This window comes from Corylus avellana, chromosome 2 (genome assembly GCF_965113065.1).
Source record: "Corylus avellana chromosome 2, dhCorAvel1.hap1.2, whole genome shotgun sequence".
NCBI classification, from domain to species: domain Eukaryota; kingdom Viridiplantae; phylum Streptophyta; class Magnoliopsida; order Fagales; family Betulaceae; genus Corylus; species Corylus avellana.
In genome coordinates, this window is record NC_142491.1 from 2,024,796 (window position 1) to 2,043,282 (window position 18,487).

At 39.0% G+C, this 18,487-nt stretch overlaps 1 protein-coding gene across 2 annotated transcripts in view; it reads left to right on the plus strand.

Moving 5' to 3' along the window:
* ABO6 (DEA(D/H)-box RNA helicase family protein) overlaps positions 1-18,487 on the plus strand; it is a 36,070-nt gene that overhangs the window by 12,129 nt on the left and 5,454 nt on the right. For both annotated transcript variants that reach the window (XM_059594275.2, XM_059594285.2), the window contains exons 9-14: positions 2,964-3,134; positions 5,206-5,478; positions 13,607-13,801; positions 14,219-14,422; positions 16,779-16,848; positions 16,982-17,130. In XM_059594275.2, coding sequence (XP_059450258.1) covers positions 2,964-3,134; positions 5,206-5,478; positions 13,607-13,801; positions 14,219-14,422; positions 16,779-16,848; positions 16,982-17,130 — 1,062 coding nt within the window. The remainder of the gene's footprint in view (positions 1-2,963; positions 3,135-5,205; positions 5,479-13,606; positions 13,802-14,218; positions 14,423-16,778; positions 16,849-16,981; positions 17,131-18,487) is intronic.

The following is an 18,487-nucleotide window of genomic DNA, read 5'->3' on the forward strand; positions in this document are numbered from 1 at the left end:
CCAGGAGAGACCAACCACATTATTAGATCCTCTGATAGAACATATCAACTCTATTGAGGAAGGGGAGCGGTTGTGGATGGAGAGAGATTTTGAGGAAGAGGAGATTTGGGCGGTGGTGAGGAATTTGCAGGGTGATAAGGCACCTGGACCGGATGGCTTTACCATGGCGTTTTATCAGAAATGTTGGGAGGTTATTAAGGAGGACTTGATGGCGGTTTTCAAGGAATTCCATGAAAGTGGTAAATTCGAAAAGAGCATTAATGCTACTTTTGTAGCACTTATTCCAAAAAAAGCTGGAGCGGTGGACATAAGGGATTTTCGACCTATTAGCCTGGTAAGCGGGGTGTATAAGATAATCTCAAAGGTGTTGGTTAGTCGGTTGAATTCTGTCATGGGGAAGCTCGTGTCACATACCCAAAATGCTTTTATACCTGGCAGGCAAATTTTAGACTCTGTTTTAATGGCAAATGAATGTGTGGATAGTCGGATTCGATCTGGGGAACCAGGTATTATTTGCAAGTTAGATCTGGAGAAGGCATATGACCATGTCAACTGGGATTTTTTATTGTATATGTTGGAGAAATGTGGTTTCGGGGAAAGGTGGAGAGCGTGGATTCGGCATTGTGTCTCTACTGTAAGATTTTCAGTGCTCATTAATGGAACACCGACAGATTTTTTTGGTAGTTCTCGGGGAGTGAGACAAGGGGATCCTTTGTCCCCTTTGTTATTTGTGTTGGTGATGGAGGCATTCAGTAGGATGATGAAGGCAATGGCGGAGAGAGAGCTTATGGCTGGCTTCTCAGTGGGTTCGCAGCTTAATGAGGTAATGGAAGTGTCGCATTTACTCTTTGCTGATGATACTATTATCTTTTGTGAGCCAAAGATGGAACAACTTCGGAATTTGCGATGCTTGTTGCTGTGCTTTGAAGCGGTTGCGGGGTTGAAAATAAATTTATCAAAGTCTGTAATTGCGCCTATTGGTATGGTGGAAGATGTAGAAGGATTGGCAAATATACTTGGTTGTGGTGTGGATTCTATACCATTTATATATTTGGGATTGCCTTTGGGGGCTCATAGTAAGGACCCTGCTATATGGAATAAGGTTATAGAGAAGATGGAGATGAAATTGGCGGGGTGGAAGCGAATGTATTTATCCAAGGGGGGGCGAATAACATTGATCAAGAGTACGCTATCTAGTATACCCACATATTATTTATCGTTGTTTCAAATCCCAGTGAATGTGGCGAAACGGCTCGAAAAAATGCAAAGAGATTTTCTATGGGGAGGTGTCGGAGATGAGTTCAAATTCCATTTGGTCCGATGGTCCAACATTTGTATGCCTGTGGAGGCGGGGGGATTAGGGGTAAAGAATTTGACACAATTTAATCGAGCCTTATTGGGTAAATGGTTGTGGAGATTTGCATTTGAAAGAGATGCATGGTGGAGGAAATTAGTGGAGACAAAATATGAGGTGATGAGGGGTGATTGGTGTACCAAGGAGGTAGGAGGGTCATATGGGGTGGGATTGTGGAAAAGTATCCGAAAGGGATGGGATGAGTTTCAGCAACATGTGCGATTTGAGGTAGGAAACGGGTCTCGTGTGTTGTTTTGGAAGGATGTGTGGTGTGGGGAGGCATCACTACAGAATTTGTTTCCTGCTTTATTCAATATTGCATGTGAAAAGGAGGCATGGGTAGAGGAGAATATGGAGAGGGTAAATGGAGCTATCTATTGGAATGTTCGATTTATTCGACATGTCCATGATTGGGAATTGGAAGAGGTTTCGAGATTCTTCGAATTGCTGTATTCCCAACAAGTAAGGCAAGGCGGGGTAGATAAAATTTGTTGGATGCCTTCAAAGAGGAAAATTTTTGAGGTGAAGTCTTTCTACAAGGTGAAAATAAATTCAGCCCCGGTGGATGGTCCATGGAAACTTATTTGGAAGAGTAAAGCTCCATCGAGGGTGGCTTTTTTCGTATGGACGGCAGTTATGGGGAAAATTCTAACTTTGGACAACCTACGGAAGAAGAACATCATTGTGACGGAATGGTGTTGTATGTGCAAGAAGAGTGGCGAATCTATTGATCACCTTTTAGTGCATTGCGAAACTGCTGTTGAGGTATGGAACATGATTCTCCAACTCTTTGGTATAACGTGGGTGATGCCTGGGAGCTTGAAGGAATGCTTGGGGAGTTGGGGAGGGCAAAGGGGAAAGCGGACAGTCTTGTACATTTGGAGGATGGCTCCTTTGTGTGTAATGTGGTCATTATGGAGAGAAAGGAATGCGCGGAGCTTTGAGGATCGTGAAATGGGAATTATAGAATTGAAGAAAAGAGTGATCCAAACACTCTACTCTTGGAGGGTCATGGGGTTTTCTTCGCAAGCTACAACGCTTACGGAGTTTATCGATCTATGTGCGTCTTTTTCAGTTTGAAGCTCGTGTAGTGGGCTCTTTTGTATACTTCCTGTGTACATGGGTTGCGCCCCTTGCGCTTTTTATATAATGCCTTTTACTTATCAAAAAAAAAGCTATAGGCTTTTAGCACTTGATCAAATACAATGCTTGGGCCCAACGTCGATTAACTTCTAAGTAATCTAACTTCACCCATAATCTACTAGGCCCAACTCATAACATCAAAAACCTTAAATTCCAACCATATGAAGACTTAGATAAAAACCCTGATATATAATCTAAACAAATTAAGAGATTTTAAATAGATCAATGGCCGTAATGCCTTCTCTTTTTCCTCCTTTGCCTGCTTCTCACTTTAAGAAGGGTCATATAAACCTTAATCAAATAATTTTGCTGTTGATTTTATCACATTTCAGCTGCCAGTCTGGCATACAGATATTGTTATTGTTTCATGTAGTTATTTGATAGTTGAGTCCTCTACAAGTATAATAAAGTTTAGCTCATGTAAGGTTTCCTCTATATGATTTAAGTGCATTTGTATATTATTCAGGGCTTTACACATCCAGTGACAGCACACTTTTTAGAAGATGTACTTGAAAAGACAGGGTATAAGTTGACCTCTTTCAACCAAATCGATGATTACGGCCAAGAGAAATTGTGGAAAACACAAAAGCAATTAATGCCACGGAAAAGGAAAAACCAGATTACTGCTCTTGTTGAGGTACATGCTATTCTGAAAAACTTGAATTTCCTCTGGTCTATTTCAGAAGCATTTGAATTGTAATGTTAGAATGCTTGAAATCCACATTTTGATAAAAATGTTGCATTGGCCTTGTGGAAGTATCTTATGGAACATTCGTGATCGTATCAATGCTTTTTTTTTTTTTTTGGTGGGGGGGGGGGGGTGCTGCTATTAATTCCGAAGTCCATTTTTATCCTGGTGTCTTAGTGTGACAAACATGGTGCAGGTCTACTGTCGGTAAAGCTTTGTCGCAGAACCAATTATTATCCCTCCAATCTTTGCTTTGCTTTTAACATTTTCCATGAGTATAATGATATATAATGAGCCTTATTGTTTTGGGGGGGGGGGGGGGGCTGCTATTAATTCCGAAGTAAAGCTTTGTCGCAGAACAAATTATTATCCCTCCAATCTTTGCTTTGCTTTTAACATTTTCCATGAGTATAATGATATATAATGAGCCTTATTGTTTGGGTGATATATAAGTTTGCCTTAGGTAGGACCCGCCAACAGTTTTATATCTTTTGCCACATATGCTCTTTTTATGTGGCATCTTTTAGCCCCAGGGTTTTATCTTATAGTTGTATTATCAAACTCCCCCCTATTCATCTTTTTTAATTTGAGTGATTTATGGTAAGTTGAATTTCTACTTTTGTTTGACTTTTAAAAACTTGGCCTATTTTATACTTTGGGATCGTGAAGGTATTAGCTGCATGGATGTGTGTTCCCCTATTGCATGAAAAGTCTAAACATGCTACTATGCCTTACCAGTATAATAGGATCTCTTTTCAAGCCCATAATGTGGGAAAAAGAATTGTCTTTCTTAATATGCTTCTTAATTTGTTTGTTTGTTTTTTCTATTCAGTTAGTGTGTTAATGCATGTGTCTGCAGTTGAAAATTTTCATTGTTTGAAGTACTCAAAGCTAGAACTTTGGTCCATAAGCACATTAATGGTGAGCTGCTCATTAAACGTAGGTTTGGTATGGTAAAAATTTCAGGCATTGTTTCTTTGTTTTGAGAGGGTTCTAAGTAATCTTCAGTTAATTACAAGTAATGAAATAGATTTTTTTTTTTTTTTTTTCACCTTTATTTGACTTTTCAGTTTTCTTGACCTTTTTTAATTAAAATAGAAGTGCTACTTTTCCAATCTAAATTTTCATAAATTTTTATTAAATCATTTGACTATTCATTGTAAGGGATGCCCTAACTATTTGTTAACTAGTTTTCTTCATGACCTTTTTTAATTAAAATAGAAGTGCTACTTTTCCAAGTGAAATTTTCATAATTTTTTATTAAATCATTTGGCTATTCATTGTAAGGGATGCCCCAACTATTTTTTTTTTTGATAAGTAAGTAACTGACTTTAATATGCCCCAACTATTTGTTAACGAGTTTTCATGTAGAAGCCTTGCTTGCAATGAGAAAATGCCAACTCCTGAATTCCGTTTTTCCAATTTATATTCCTATAAAAAATTACTCTGAATCACTAACCTGCCCCTCTCTCTCTCTCCCTCTCTCTCTCTCCACCCTTCCCCACGCCCCTCCCTCTACACACACACACACACATTGTGTGTGCGCATATATAGACCATCTAAAAGAGGAAGCACCTTTGTTATCAGAAAACATTAGTGTTATTCTCCTAGCAAAACTATGTGGTCTGGGTTTATGAACTATCTGGTATTCCATGTGACTTGCACAACTACAGGCTATGTGTTTTTCGGTAACACGTTCTTGTCTGTCATGTCTACTACCATGTCGGTTAAGATAAAGTCTGCATCTACATTAATCACAAATCAAGAGGAATTCACTAAAACATCTAGAATTCAATTGGTTGATAGCTTCTCGGAATGTGCCCCAGTTGGTTGTTCTATATAAGGGTTTAATATAAGTGAAGGAAACTGAAATAACTCCTGTGTATTTGCTTCCACTGAAAAAGCTTTGCAAAGACTAACTTGTTATGTTAGAAGCAGTCTGTAGAAGCTGCATATTGTAATTTTTGAATATTTTTCTGATAATTGTCGTGCTCTTAGTTCTTTTGTTTTTCTTGCACAGGATGCTCTTAGTAAATCAAGCTTCGAGAATTACAGCTCCAGGGCACGAGATTCTCTAGCATGTTGGATGCCTGATTGCATAGGATTTAATCTTATTGAGGCAGTTTTGTGTCATATATGTCGGAAGGAACGGCCAGGTGCTGTCTTAGTATTCATGACTGGCTGGGAAGATATTAGCTGTTTGAGAGATCAGCTTAAAGCTCATCCCCTGTTAGGAGATCCCAACAGGGTTCTGCTACTAACATGCCATGGGTCGATGGCAACATCTGAACAGGTTGGTTAGCCCTATCTCCTGTTTCCAATAAGGATCTGTAACTTGATAAACACATGAAGGTTTAGGAAATTTCATTTCTGCTTGTAGGTTATCTTAGGTACCCATGCCTTTTGTCAATAGATCTTATTATCATAGGGTCATGCTTCTAGTGACGGGTGTCAATGGGTTGAACTCAGTGTATTCTTAAAAAAAAAAAAAAAAAACAAAAGGGTTGAACTCAGTGTGACCTAGTGAATTTTGAGTTCGAATTTGATTATCAAACGAATATCGGAATTTGGCCGAAATCTAATGGATCTTAAAATATTGCCTCTCCAAATAGGAATTTTTTTATTATTTATTTTTAAACTCATCTTCCACGCATATGAATAGCAAAACAAGCTTAGAAAAATGCAAAGAAATTCTTTGAAACAAGTTATTTTATTTTTTTTGTAAGTAATTGAATTATCATTGAAAAGCGCAAAAGGTACAACCAACGTATTCATGGAGTATACAAGAGAAACACCTAACTAGAAATAGAAAACAAGTCTCGACATTCATGGAAACTTAGCAAATTAAGATATAGGGCAGCCGCCCAGTAGTAAAGAGTTTTGAAAAAACAAGACTTTAGATCCACTACTATCTCTTGCAGTCTTCAAAACTTCTTTTTTGATAAGTAAAAGCATTTGGTAAGAAAAAGTAAGAATGTAACCATTTTCTTTCCCTCCAAAGACTTCTATAATTTCTTTCCCTCCAAAGACACCACAAAAGGCAGGATGAAACCATTTTCTACAGAATTGTACCCTGAGGACTACCTCCCAAATCTGTCCAACAAGTGAAAAGGTCTATTACTCTTCTAGGCATAACTCAAGCTAACTCAAGATGACCATGGGTTCGTTTGGTAAACGATTTCGTTTCGGTTTCGGTTCGATACTGTAGCAAAAATTGATTGATGTGAAAAAAAGTAAAAATGTTTTTTTTTTTTGAAAAAGTGAAAAAGTAAGAATGTTTGGTATGGATATAGTAATAAAAAATGATTGATGTGATGTAAAAAGTAAGAGAATGTTGAAAAAAATGAAAAAGTTAGATGAATAATGTTGTGCCAAAACCGTTTATCAAACGGACCCCATGTATTTGGAGGGAGAGAAACGCACGGACTTTTGAGGATGTTGAACTTTCAGTGGTCGAGCTGCGAAGGAATATGATTAATATGTTGCATATGTGGATGGGGGCACATCATCGAGTGGATGTTCCTGCGTTAATAGTTTTCATGAATTTGTTTTATTCTTCTCCCTGTTAGGGGCTCATCTTTTGTATACTCCCTGTGTGCTAAGGTTACGCCCTTCTGCGCTTTATTAATGATACTATAATTATTTATCAAAAAAAAAAAAAAAAATAGCATTCCACAAAGCACTGGAAATCTCGCAATGGCATTCAGTTCTTGTTCCCATTCTCCTCACCCCTCTTACACATACAACATCAGCCAACTACAATGACACATTGTTTCCTAAGGTTATCCATGATGAGGATCTTCCCTAAGGCGGTTGTCCAAGTAGAAAACACCACTCTCTGCCAACTACTCTTCCAAGGGAAAGGGATGCTCTCATGAGGTACACAGACATTATTATTATTATTTTTTGATAAGTAATGATGCATTAAAGAGCGTAGAGGGGCACAACCCAAGTACACAGAAAGTATGCAAGAGAGCGACTAAGTAGAAGAGAAAGAAGAAGAGAACATAAAGAGAAAATCAGGGGAATTGATCTCTACGGGGGCAAGTCAGCTTGCCGTCCAAGTAAAGAGCGTGTACAAAAAGAAATGAACAAGGTCCTCAAGGTTCCTCGACAAATCCTCGAAACATCTAGCGTTCCTTTCCTTCCATAAGTACCACATAAGACACAGGGGAGCCATCTTCCACACTACCGCACTTCGGGATTTGCCACCCAACCACCAACTAGCAAATATCTCCTTGACACTTCTAGGCATAACCCAACACATGTTGAAATGAGAGAAGATAACATCCCACAAAAAGCGCGCAACCTCACAGTGAAGAAAGAGATGATCCACAGACTCCCCTTCCGATTCACACATACAACATCGATTAATCACAACAATACCTCTCTTCCGAACATTATCCAAGGTAAGAAATTTCCCAAGGGCGGCCGACCGAGCAAAAAACGCCACTCTCGAAGGAACCTTGGTGCGCCAAATACTTTTCCAAGGGAAATGGTTGGACTCTTTAAGGATAAGCTTACTATAAAAGGAGTGAACCTCAAACTTCCCTTTTCTAGATGGGATCCACCACATCTGGTCCTCCCCTTCCCCACGCAACAAGAGCGAATACAAGAGCGAGAAAAAGGAGGCTAAGGCCATCTCCTCCCAATCCTAAATACTTCGAATAAAGGTAACATTCCAATGAACCATACCATTTATGCTCTCCCTGATATCCGCAATTGAAGCGGCCTTATTGCTAGCAATATTGAAAAGGCCAGGAAATGCATCCTTGAGGGACATCTCACTGCACCAAATATCCTCCCAAAATCTGACTTTCAGCCCCAAACCAGGATCAAATCTAAAGTGACAGTGAAACGACATCCAACCCCTACAAATGTGTTTCCATAACCCAACCCCATGCAAACCGCGAGGAACTTTAGAGCGCCAACCGCCCCAACACACCCCATACTTTGCCACTAAAATCCTTCTCCACCAAGCCTCTTCCTCATTGGCAAATCTCCACAACCATTTCCCCAAAAGAGCTTGATTAAACAACCGCAAACTCCGAATCCCTAGACCACCCTCAGAAATCGGAGTACAAACCTCGTGCCAACTGACCAAATGAATCTTAGGCTTGTCATTGAGCCCCCCTAATAAAAAATCTCGTTGAATCTTCTTAATGCGATTTGCCACAGAGACGGGGATCGGGAAGAGAGACAAAAAATATGTAGGAAGGTTGGATAAGGTGCTCTTAATGAGGGTGAGCCTAGCCCCCTTGGACAAATACAAACGTTTCCAAGGGGCCAACCTTCTCGCAATCTTCTCCAACATGTCTTCCCAAATAGCCAAAAGCTTGAAAAAAGCCCCTAGAGGAAGGCCCAGATACTTCAAAGGCAAAGAGCTAGTGCCACATCCCAGAATGCCAGCCAACTCACCCTCCTCACCCGTGCCTCCGGCAGGGAGCAAAACAGATTTGGCCCGGTTAACTTGCAGCCCAGAGATAGCCTCAAAGCCGATAAGAAGGGCTTTAATAAATCTAATTTGGTTAGGGGCAGCTCCACAAAAAACCAACGTATCATCAGCAAACAGGAGGTGGGAAACAACAACCCGATCAGACTTACCCGGTACACAGACATTATAGAAAGATCCAACATTAAAATCTCTCTCTTGGAGGGGACCCAACTCGCTAAAAGAATACAACAAATTAAAAATAAAAAAAATTAGAAAAGGCATTTAGTTCCCAATTATGAGCCATTATGATAAAGCTTATATTCCATTGATAAGAACCACTAGATAACTTTAAGTGATTTGCCACTGGAGCATCTTTTATGTAGGCTATATTGTACAAGACTGGGAAAGTTTCCTTATAGGCCTAATCCTCACACCACAGGTCATGTTTAGAATCTAATCTTGGAACCAACTCTCACCTCCAACTTAGTATGAACAGAACACCCCCCAGCCCCTCCTGATATATTTTCATAACCCACCCTATACAACCCACGAAGCTCATTAGAAAACCACCCAACCCATGAGCTGCTAGTGTCCACTATGACTTTCTATAAGGCCTCTCTCTCATGGACATAGTGTCAAAGCCACTACCCCAAAAGAGTATGGTTGAACAAAATCAAGTTTCAGACCCTAAATCTCCCAAAAAAAACCGGGGAATAAATCTTGGACACCAACTAACCAAGTGAAATTTGAACTCATCACTTAGCCCCCATGAGGAGTCTCGTTGTTGCTTCTTTATGCCATGGATAACACCAGCAGGAAGGGGAAAGAGAGACATAAAATATGTAGGTAGACTAGAGAGAATATTCTTGATTAAGGTAATCCTTCCACCCTTAGACAAGTACATCTTTTTCCAATCCGCCAAACAATGCTCAATCTTCTCAGTAACACCATCCCATATCGATTTGCCTTAAAAAGAGCTCCTAGTGAAAGGCCAAGATACTTCAAAGGCAAAGAAGACACCCCATAACCCTGTATACTGGCGAACCCATCACCATTATTGACATTGCTTACTCAGCCAAAGTTGACTTGGCCATATTAATTTTCAAACCGGATACAACTCAAAGCATATGAATAAGGTACGCCGATAACAAATGTGTTATGGATTAGCCTCGCAAATATCAAGGTGTCATATGCAAATAGAAGATGGGAGATGTGAAACATACCAAAGTTCCTAGACCCCTTAGAAAAGCCTGAAAGAAAGGTCCCATCTACAGTAGTAAATATCATTTTGCTAAGAGCCTCCATTACAATGAAAAAGAGCAGAGGAGACAAAGGATCTCCCTATCTCAAACCATTGGAGCTATTGAAGAAACTGGAAGCAGAATCATTCACCAAACCAGAAAAGTGCACTGAAGAAATACAAAGTGTTATCCAGTTACACCAATTTCACCCCAAAACCACGCCTCCTCAGCAAGTACAATAGGAACTCCCAATTGACATGATCGTAGGCCATCTCAATATCCAGTTTGCAAAGCACACCTGGTCTCTCTAACCAAATGGCCTCCTCCTCATCAATGGAGTCAACAACGAGGCCATCAAGCTTGGGTCATCAACTAAAATGTTCAGTAAACAATCTATTATAGAAAAGCATAATGTGTTTCTTGGTTTCAGGATGATCAGAGAAAACCGATCCATTTACCAACTACATCTCGATGGCGTTGTTTCTATTCAAGTTAACCCCTCGATGGAAACAATTTGTGCATTTGTTCCCTTCTCTTGGCCAAAGTGCCCTTGACTTTTGCCTCCACCCCATCTCCTCCAACAAGGTTACCCTCTCCAAATCACTAATAACTGTATTTCCTTGGCCTCTCGTCATCACATAACGCTCATTCTTCCTCCAAACCATCAAGCACACTTAACTCCTCCAAGAGATTCTTTTTTTGGTTCTCCACATTGCCAAACACCTGCTCGTTCCATACTCTTAAATCAACTTTCGAAGGCTGAAGTTTGTGTGCCAAAGTGAAGCTCAGGGAACCTTGAAAATGATGGAAGACCACCACTATTTCACTCTATTTACAAAACCTTCAGGGCCTTTAACCATATATTCTTGAACTCGAAATATCTTCTACCACTCTAAATGCTTACACAATCGAGGAGAATGGGAAAATGGTATGAGCAAAGTCTTGGTAACCTCTTCTAAAACAAATCAGGAAAATGTGCCATCCATTTCAAAGAGACAAAAAATCTATCAATTGTAGACCAAGAGGGGGTGTCCCAGTTATTAGACCACGTAACATTTCCTCCTACAAGGGGAATATCTATAAGGCCCTATTAAAAAATAAAACTTCTTAGAAGACGTGGAGATGTCATTTATAGAGCTATGAAGGATTATGTTCAACGCTTTATATAAATAGATATCCACACATCAGAGCTTGCTATTTTCTAGTTTTGTAGTTTTTTTAAAACTTGTGTCCGTCTTTTTCTTATGATTAAGGGTTTCTTTTGCATACTTCTTGTATATCAGCGTTGTGCCCCTCTACGCTTTTAAATGAAATTGATTTACTTATTAAAAAAAGCTTGAAAGCTCCATCATAGCAGGACAAAAAGGGGCTTCACCCAATTTTTCCCTAAGAAAAAAAATGATATTGAAGTCACCCCCAATGCACCATGGCGAGTTTTATTAACTAATCAAGCTAGCCAATTCCTCCCATAAGACCCTCCTATCATAATCAGAATTAGGCCCATAGACACTCGCAAAAGCCCAAGAGAAGCCATCTTCAACATTTCAAGAGGAGCAAGCTGTAGTAAACTCCCACACACACTCTTCAACTTTCTTCATCACCCTTCTATCCCACATAATCAAGATTCCACCAGAGGCCCCTATAGATTTTGAGAACACCATATTGACATCCCCACAAGCTCTGTACAATATTATTGGAAATGAGCTCTTATTTTGGATTCCTTGCTCTAAGGGGTTTGCCAACTTCATTTAACCCTCTCACATTCCAAGATAATACCTTAGCCATCATAAAAACCAAGAATAACCCTCTCCTTTGCTCTGCCTCTACTAGAACTACCACATTTCGAATCGTAGTTGATGGAGCAGGACGACCTTTTTAATTCACTATTTTCTTTATTGCCTAGCTTGGAACTAGAGCCCAATTCTTTCCGAGAATGGCCCACTTCGATGGCAGTTAGCAAGGCCATAAATTCCACTTTGAAACCCTCACACGATACCCCTACAAAATGCCTAATTTCCCTCACTTTCCTAGAAAACCCAAGCTGAAGACTTTGCCCCTGCAGATGTCTCCATCAGGGACGGGGGCAAGAACTCAGTGGGATGGGTTCCACTCTAGAGAAAACTTCCAATCTAGGTAGGGCAGTGTTACACCAACAACAAAAACGCTCCTATCCATAACACTCCTAACAATCCCGTTCATCTCATAGGATACAACTTTCCCCTTATCGGTACTCATACTCTCCCCTGAACCTCCTCATGGGAGGAAGGTGAAGGAGCAGGAGAAAAATTAGGCAGAGGAATCCAATTACCCCAACGGACAACCAACGGCCATTCAGAACTAGGAGCAGCTTGACTCCTACGGGCCCATACTGGAGGCCTGGAACTTCTCTAACATTGCAATAGATAGCTTAGTCCTCATCACGGCATTTCTCATACAAACAAGATCAAACACATTACCATTGCTAGGCCTGACTTGCTGATACAAGCATGGCAACTCTCTTGAGTTGCATGCTTTGTCACCAACATCGATATCTGGGAGCCCAATGCTAAGAGGAACTAACACTACCTCATTGCTGGTCGTGTCTGATGGAGAGGGAAGAGGCAAGTGTTGCGAAAGTGCAACTGGGCGCTTCTCCTTGAATGGAAAATCTCTAGCGAGCAATGACTCCCACAAAGTCCTTTGAAAGATTTTGGGCAACTCTCGTGCCAACGATGAATGCCGGTGGTGCCACTGACACACTGCTTGACTGAGCAGAGCACATAACCGTCTAAACCACTTTCGAACCTGGGCCTTTGCTCAAAGAAGACGACCCCGCAAACTGTGACTTTCTCACCCGTTTCGTCATGGGTTTAAGTTGGGCGAAGACTGCATCTGACATGGATTTGGGCTTGTTTTAAAAAGATCTGGGCCTACTTCAAATTCATACCCTTATCCACCTTAGCGGAAGCCCGTGCTGCATCTCTGAAAATGGGATGGGCTCGCACTGTTTGAATGGGCTTTTCCTTTTCAAATTGGATGTGTTTTTTAATGTTTAATAGGATTTGAAAACGAAATTGAGTTCGTTCTGTTTTATAACCGGTTTTGACTATCTCAAAAATAGGCTCCTTTACTGGAAGGTGTAAAATTTTAAATAATTACTTGATACACTGAGGTGCTTGGTGGGGACATCTCCTTTCTCATGTGATCCTGTTTGTACAGAAATGCATTTGATTACAATACTGTGGTTTGACACTACTGGGTTCAATGGCGTACTTTTGTAGTTGTTTATAGGATTATAGAATTGATTTTATGCATGTATCTGTTAGATATTACTTGTTCTAGGATATTTGTTGGTAGTGGATTGTGGCTAAAAATATTCCTCAGAAGATTGGTTTATGTATTTATGCTTTCTGCAAAAAGTGGCTTTCTTTGTTTTCTTGGTAATCTGGTTGAGGTACTGATGTTATTTCATAAGTGGTGCATCCTAATTGTTGCATGCTTTGCTAGGATGTACTCACCTATTGTTATGTCTGACAGCTAAAGTTGTAATTTATGAAGGTTTTAAGCAGTGAAAAAATAGCACTTCAAAACTTCTGACTCTGCAACTAATGCTTGCTGCTTGCAAGAGTTCCTTGTGCTTTAGTACCATCACGAGTTCTGAAAACATATAATTTATAATGTACCTTTATAACTTGATTTTCATTTCACTGTGAGGTTGCTGATTTCAGATCATATTACTCTCTGCTGTCCCTTGTCATTTTCTGCAGAAACTTATATTTGAGAATCCACCACCAAATGTCCGTAAAATAGTTCTTGCTACAAATATGGCAGAGGCAAGCATTACAATCAATGATATAGTTTTTGTGGTTGATTGTGGAAAGGCAAAAGAGACTACTTATGATGCTTTGAATAATACACCTTGTCTTCTACCTTCTTGGATATCACAAGCATCTGCACGGCAAGTAAGTTGTTTGTACAAACTTACTCGAATTTGGTTTGCCCTTGCATTTGCAGTGATAAAACGCATGCCATGAACCATAGTTGGAATCTGCTCTGATTCAATTATTATTTCTTTCCTTTTCTGGATATGATTGTTCCCCTATTGGTGCATGTGTGTGAACATTTTTGTTTATGAGTAGGAGGCAGTGTTTACTTGCATGGGATTACATCTGGGTTCACTTGTGGACTTGTATGACCTGCAGACCTGTACTAATTCATGCTTGCCTATGTATTTACAACAAGCATTAGACTGGTTTGAAGTGTTCGCATTATGAGGTGGACACCATGATAGCACTTTGCATATTGTTCTTTGGCACGTATTCTTGCTTTATCTGTTGCAAATGGCTCCTGATATTTCATTGGGTTGTAATTGATTGCAGAGAAGGGGTAGGGCTGGTCGTGTGCAGCCAGGAGAATGTTACCACCTTTACCCCAAATGTGTGTATGAAGCTTTCTCCGAATATCAACTTCCTGAACTTTTGAGAACTCCTTTGAACTCTCTCTGCTTGCAAATTAAAAGTTTGCAGGTTGGAAGTATAGGAAATTTCTTGTCTTCTGCTCTGCAGCCACCAGAATCACTGGCTGTAAGTAAAATTGTTCATTTGAATCTCCTGTGCTCTCTTACTAATATCTTTCTTTTGAGTGTTTAACCCAAAAGCGCAAGGCTCTTGTGTTGCGCTCCGTGTGGGTTTTGAGGGCTTTTGGTTTGTGGGTGTCGCTTTGGGGTGTTTGTTGGGCCTCTTGTTTTTCTTGTGTTTTTCGGGTTTGCTCATGTATACTTTCTGTGTACTAGGGTTACGCCCTTTTTGCGCTTTGATATGCAACATTACTTATTAAAAAAAAAAAAAAAAATTCTTGAAAACGATGCTCTTTTTCTAATATGCACTTGAATCCCCTCCTTGTCATTTAAATGGGAAATGGAACTTCCTGAATCCCAGTTTCAATGTCAGGAATCTCTTTCTTTTGTTGAGTGAGTTTTAAGCTTGTGGTTTAGGTGTGCTTTGCTCTATGCTTCTTCAATAGTTCCTGTGGTGTTATGTATGTGCTGCTGCTGTTTTGAAATCTCTGGCTAAAGCCCGTTCCCATCTTTCTGATGTTTTGACTGCTGTTTGGCCCATATCATCAAATATTTGGCTCATGAATTTCTCCCGATTTGTCATATTATTAATATGAATGTTATGTTCCTTATATTTGTTTTATCTTTTACCCCATTGATGAAACTAATTTATGGAAAATGCTGGATGTTATGTTTCAGTGAAATATGAGGCAGTTGATTTTAATGAGAGTGCAAGCAATTAAGAAATTAACATAATTTATCAATGAGAAATGTGTAGTGTCAATAATTTGCCAATATTTTTCTCATATTCTCTTACAAATTCAATAGATTAATCATTAAATTTGTAGGGTCTACATAAGTCTACAAATCTAATGGTTGACTTGTAAGATGAGATGGGAAAAATATTGACTCCAAGCATTTCTCTTTATCAATTCTTTGGTTGAACACTTCCATTTTATTTTATTTTTATATTTTTGTTTGTTTTTGGGATTGCCAATGATATTATTTGTTTTTGAATTGTGCCATGTAGTAGTCCAGAAGGAAGGCCTATTTTAGAACTCTGTTTTGCATGGACTTATTCATTGCCTGCTTTACTTTTTGATGTTTTAGTATTGTGAGTTTTGCTTTCCTCAACATAAAACATGTGTGGTGGCATTGTTGATGGCAATTCATCCGCATTTTGACCTTGAGAGGATTTGATCCCCTTGTTTTTTGAAATGCTAGCTAGCTCATTTGTGGAGCATTAGTGTCAGTATGTTGTAATTGAAAGAAAAATGATGAATGTAGCGGATGTGCTCACTATGAAAAGATTAAAGCATCAAAAGCAATTTTCTGTCATTTTAGCATACATGCAGACATAATATGTAGCTGTAGGCCTAAATTGTACTTTCAAGAAAAAAAGACTATAACGATCTACCAAAGAAGGGTAAAGGGATGAATTAGCGAAGTTTAGGGTGCAGAGGAGTGGGTGTATGAAAGAGGGCTTCTTTCCAGGTTGTTCGTTAGTTTAGCAGAAAGACGTTCGTTGTTAAGAAAGACTGGGTGTATGATTCGGTTATAAATGGGATGTCAGTGAGTAGCGAAGGTGATGGAGAGTGTATGATCATTGGGTCTCTGGCTCTGTAATGGTTCCTTTGGTATCTGAGTTGGGTGAAGGGTGATTAGAGGGTCAGAATTCGGGAGATACAGAAAAATTATTTGATTGGAGGAGAGATCTCTTCTCTGGCAGTGGTGGTTGTGCCTGACAAGGAGGGAAGGATAATGACACATTAGTAGTCAATCGAATTGCAGTGATTGGAGAGCAGGAAGGGCCTCAGTCAGTGTCTTCTGATTGGGAGTTTGAAAGGGTGAAGACTTTTTATCATGTAGTGGGGCTGTCCTGCGAGGGCTTTGAGGATCAAATGTTGGCCCATTTTCGGGGGTTGAAGAATTTCTGTCATGTAGTGGGTCTACTATGAGAAATGAAGAGACTCAACCCCACTATTACAGATCTCTTTTCCAATGTGCTATGTTAGTATTGGCATAAGGTTTGGAATTCAAGGGAGGGAATTTTGAAAGTTAATGGTAACAGTGTACTGAAGTTGACTTTTTGTCCAACTTTAAATATTGGCTTGGTCATCCAAACGGAAGGGGTGAGTGGAGTGGATACTGCTAGTAGAATCAGCGTGGAATGAACAAGTGAAGCTTTGTGCTTGCCAAATGCCCATTGAGTTACTGGAGAATTTTTTTAATATAAAAGTTTCCTGTTCAGTCATGTATCGTATGAGCTTGTTGGTTTTCCATTTCCTAAACTAATAATGTTAAATGATGTACATTTGGCAGACTTATTTTATCTTTAACCTTTGAGTCAACTGAACAAATTGACTACAACTTTGGGTTGACAGGTACAAAACGCCATTGATTTTCTGAAAAAGATTGGGTCACTAGATGAGAACGAAAATCTGACAAATCTTGGTTAGTCTTTTGACTCTTGTTTGAGAAGCTTTTTACTTAAATGTTTTTCTGATATATACTATTATTGTTGTTGTGGTTACTTGATTTATCTCACTCCTTTTTTCTTTTCTTTTTTTTTAAAATATCTGAGCAGGAAAGTTTCTGTCCATTCTTCCAGTGGATCCAAAGCTTGGGAAAATGCTAATCATGGGTGCTATCTTTCGTTGCTTTGATCCTGTTCTTACTATAGTATCTGGGCTTAGTGTCAGGGATCCTTTCCTTTTGCCCCAAGACAAAAAGGATGTAAGTGAAGTTCAACATATTATCTGTTGGTGCATCAAAATTTGTTCTTGGTCTCTGCAAATTCTTGATATGCGTACCTCTATAACTATAAACATAGACCGGTAATCTTGATATTTGTACCTCTATAACTATAAGCATAGACCTGTAAAAGCAGTATTATATGACGGAGTGCACTGGGCTGTTAAAAAAACCTAGCTCATAACCCGCGCAAATGCGCGAAAAAACACACTAAAGGTTATACAACAGTATATTGCTAAACATAGTGACACAATTACACATAAGATTATATGAATATATAAATCACATAAAAATATACTCTCATACGAACCATAATTTTAATTTTAATCCATATAAATTAAAATATGTTAAAAAAGTCCCATATGTGTAATTTAAAATGGAAATAAGTGTAAAGAAAAAAGAAAACAGCAAGAAGAAAACCTAGAATGAGTTAAAACATAAGACCCATAATTTTAATTTAAGCACATTAAAAAATACGTAAAAACCAGAGTAAATCACAAAAAAAAAAACATAAAACATAAGAAACTTAATTTTAATTTAATCCATATAAATTAAAACATGTTAAAATATTTATTCCCATAGGAGTTTTAAAATGAAAATAAGCATAAAGGAAAAAATACCAATCAATTTTATAAAATTACAATATCAAAAACGAAAATATGTTTATTCTAAGAAACCCCAAAGGATTAAAATGGAAAAAAAGAAAGTACCAAATGCACATATGGAGGGAATAAGAAGTTGGAAGCTATTCTATGAATCACTGAATTGGAAAGGTATGTATTGATGACAATTCTGTTACCAGAGTGATTATCTTCTTGATACCTTATAAACTAAAAATAGATCAAATTATGTAGATGAGTTTCGAAGAAATGCGAATTGAACGAATACATGCGGAAGTTTCTTGAAAAAGTTGAAATGGGTTGTCAAGGAATGACAATGGGATATACCTCAACACCTTGATTGCCCAGTTTCATTAATCTTGAAATTTGAACTCCTTTTCCTTCCTAGGGTGCATCGCACTCTTATTGATTTCTGTTAAAAATATGTCGTGAAAATCCAGCATCAGGTTGCATCAGATAGTTGTATGACTCATCAGTAGAAAAACCTTTCAGCATTTCAGTGGAATTGTATTTTCCTGCCACCTCTCTGGCCTGCAATGAAACCTGTTTGGGTTTTTGGCAGAGATACTCTTAATGCGATAATGGATGAAGGGATCTCCAAGAAAAATATTATATCCTTCCCTTTTATCGTTTGCCTGTTGTACTAAACAGAGGACCCTGCTGTGAACTGTTTCCAAGAAGACTCTGTGCCTCCCTATTTCCTTTCTCTGTTTCTGACA